The 2,433-nt window shown below is 42.8% G+C and overlaps 1 protein-coding gene across 4 annotated transcripts in view; it reads right to left on the bottom strand.

Annotated features, from left to right (window-relative positions):
• Window positions 1-2,433, bottom strand: part of LOC107746841 (drebrin-like protein A) — a 38,339-nt gene that overhangs the window by 4,560 nt on the left and 31,346 nt on the right. For 2 of the 4 annotated variants that reach the window (XM_016561170.1, XM_016561171.1), the window contains exons 10-13: window positions 1,332-1,437; window positions 750-1,229; window positions 268-657; window positions 98-178 (exon numbers count right to left, since the gene is read on the bottom strand). In XM_016561170.1, coding sequence (XP_016416656.1) covers window positions 98-178; window positions 268-657; window positions 750-1,229; window positions 1,332-1,437 — 1,057 coding nt within the window. The remainder of the gene's footprint in view (window positions 1-97; window positions 179-267; window positions 658-749; window positions 1,230-1,331; window positions 1,438-2,433) is intronic. The other 2 variants (XM_016561172.1, XM_016561173.1) reach the window with 1 other exon arrangement.

Raw genomic sequence — 2,433 nt, 5'->3', positions numbered from 1 at the left:
AAAAAAAAAAAAATCGTGAATCGAATCGTGAAATCAAAATCATGAATCGAATCGTGAGTTGAGTGAATTGTTACATCTCTACTAATTAGCTTATTACCTGTACCATTCATTGGTCTGCCACATTCAGATTCATCTTCTTCAGTCATCACATCATACTCTGATGCGTTCACACACAACTCTGGACACACAGCATGAGAAACATGTCAATGACATCCTAACCATAGAAACATTCTGCATTTCTTCACATTACATCTGTGTTTCCATCACCTTGGTTCTCTGGTAGGTCTTCATCAACTTCATCATCTGAGATCACTACCACATTTCTGGGCTCCTCAGATGCTACATGATCCACATTTGGCTGGAATTCCTCAGATTCTGCAGCAGGCTGCTCTTCTGGTTCATCCTCAGACTCTGACCCTGGTTCCTCTTGCTCCTCAACCTCCATCAGGGGGCTGATGACAGTCTTCACTGCTTCTTCATAGTTTGTAGTGATCTTTGTATCTGAAGGTGGAGCTGACATGGCTGAAGGTTCCTCTGGTTCCTCTACCTCTTCTTCTTCTTCTTTTTCTTCTTCTTCTTCTTCGACAAGCACAGACTTGGCAGTGAAGTCCACTTCTGGCTTTGGTTCACAAAGGATTCGAGAGCTGGTTACAACCTCTGTAGAGAAGAAATTGTTAAGAGAATAAATCGTAAATCTATAAGACCACTTAGACCTTTTACTGTTGTTACAGAAACCTAAGTTAACTTACCCATAGTGTGCCGTGTGTTATCAGAGAGTGAAGCTGGAGGACGTTCTGTTGTGACAGCGAGCTCTTCACTGCTGTCATAGTTGCTAGACTCAGATTTATCATGACTGTCCAGCAGCTTTGGAGATGCAGGGGAAGCTGAATCGTGAACTGGGGCTTGAGGAGGTGGCCGGTTAGGTGGTGATGACTGGGGTGGAGGGGGTCTGGAGACAGGCAGACTGGGTGGAGGTGACTCAGGTGGGACAGAGCATGGAGGGGGTGATGTGGGAGGAGATGTTTGAGGGTGCTGTACAGAGGGGATTGTCCGGTATGGTGGACTAAGTGGGGACGTTGGACATTTGGAGGACATGGATTGGGTGCGTGAGAATGGAGACCTTGCAGATGGACTGAGAGGGGATGGGGGACCAGAAGTGGAATTGGCCCTTTCAAAGATAAAGGCTGTATCAGTCAAACTACGTTGGTAGCGACGGAATGGAGATTTGCCTGAGAACCAAAACATAAACGCAAGTCAAACAAACCTCAAATGATTAAAATGAACACTGTTAGCTGATGAAGTTTTAAAGGGGTTCTGAAGACCATGTTTACCTGAGCGCGGTGATCCAGGGCTTGAAGAATTTTGTGAGGATGCTGATAACTGTCTGAAAAACTCCCTAGGATTGATGGTGCGCTGGGAAACAAGAGCTGCTGCCTCCTACAGGCCAAAAGAAGAAGCATTATTTAACGCCGCAAAAATGTGTCCACCTTGATAAACTAATAGATATGAAGGGGCCTGGTTTTGCTGAAGGACACTGATTTCACAATGGACACAAAAGTAAACAAAAATCTCCTTATAATCAAACACTGAAATTTCTTGATATTACCATGCACTACACAGGTATTTTTCAACTATTACTATCATGAAGAAAAACATGTAACAAGTTGAATTGGTTTCATGCTTTCAGAAGTCAGTAATTCAAAGCACAAAGCACGTATTCTGCATTAAACCATATTTATTCTTCATGCAAGTTAAAGGGATAGTTCACCCAAAAATGAAAATTCTGTCATTAAATACTCACCCTCATATCGTTCCAAACCTGTAAGACCCACATTCATCTTTGGAACACAAATTAAGACATTTTTGATGAAAACCGAGCTTTCTGACCGTCCACAGACAGCAACGCAACTGACACGTTCAAGGCCCAGAAAGGTAGTAAGGACATCGTTAAAATAGTCCATGTGACATCAGTGGTTTAACCGTAATGTTATGAAGCTATGAGAATACTATTTGTGCGCAAAGAAAACAAAAAGCGTATTCATGAGAGTACCACAATGCATGCGTGTGATGCAGCTGATGCAGGAGCCAGCGTTCTGACGTAGAACCCGAATGCGCTGTGCCTTGTTTACAAGCAGAGGAATGCACACACATGCATTGTGGTACTCTTGTGAACGCGCATCGAAGACTGGCACGGAAGAGAAGAAATTGTTGAATAAAGTCATTCTTTTTGTTTTCTTTGCGCACAAAAAGTATTCTCATGGCTTCATAAAACTACGGTTGAATCACTGATGTCACATTGACTAGTTTAACAATGTCCTTACTACCTTTTTGGGCCTTGAATGTGTCAGTTGCGTTGCTGTCTATGCAGAGTCAGAAAGCTCTCGGATTTCATCAAAAATATATTAATTTGTGTTCCAAAGATGAACGAAGGTC

The sequence above is a fragment of the Sinocyclocheilus rhinocerous genome, unplaced genomic scaffold (genome assembly GCF_001515625.1).
Source record: "Sinocyclocheilus rhinocerous isolate Xijiao unplaced genomic scaffold, SAMN03320098_v1.1 scaffold468, whole genome shotgun sequence".
NCBI classification, from domain to species: domain Eukaryota; kingdom Metazoa; phylum Chordata; class Actinopteri; order Cypriniformes; family Cyprinidae; genus Sinocyclocheilus; species Sinocyclocheilus rhinocerous.
Note: the sequence above shows the minus strand (reverse complement) of the source record. Positions and strands in the feature narration are given on the sequence as shown.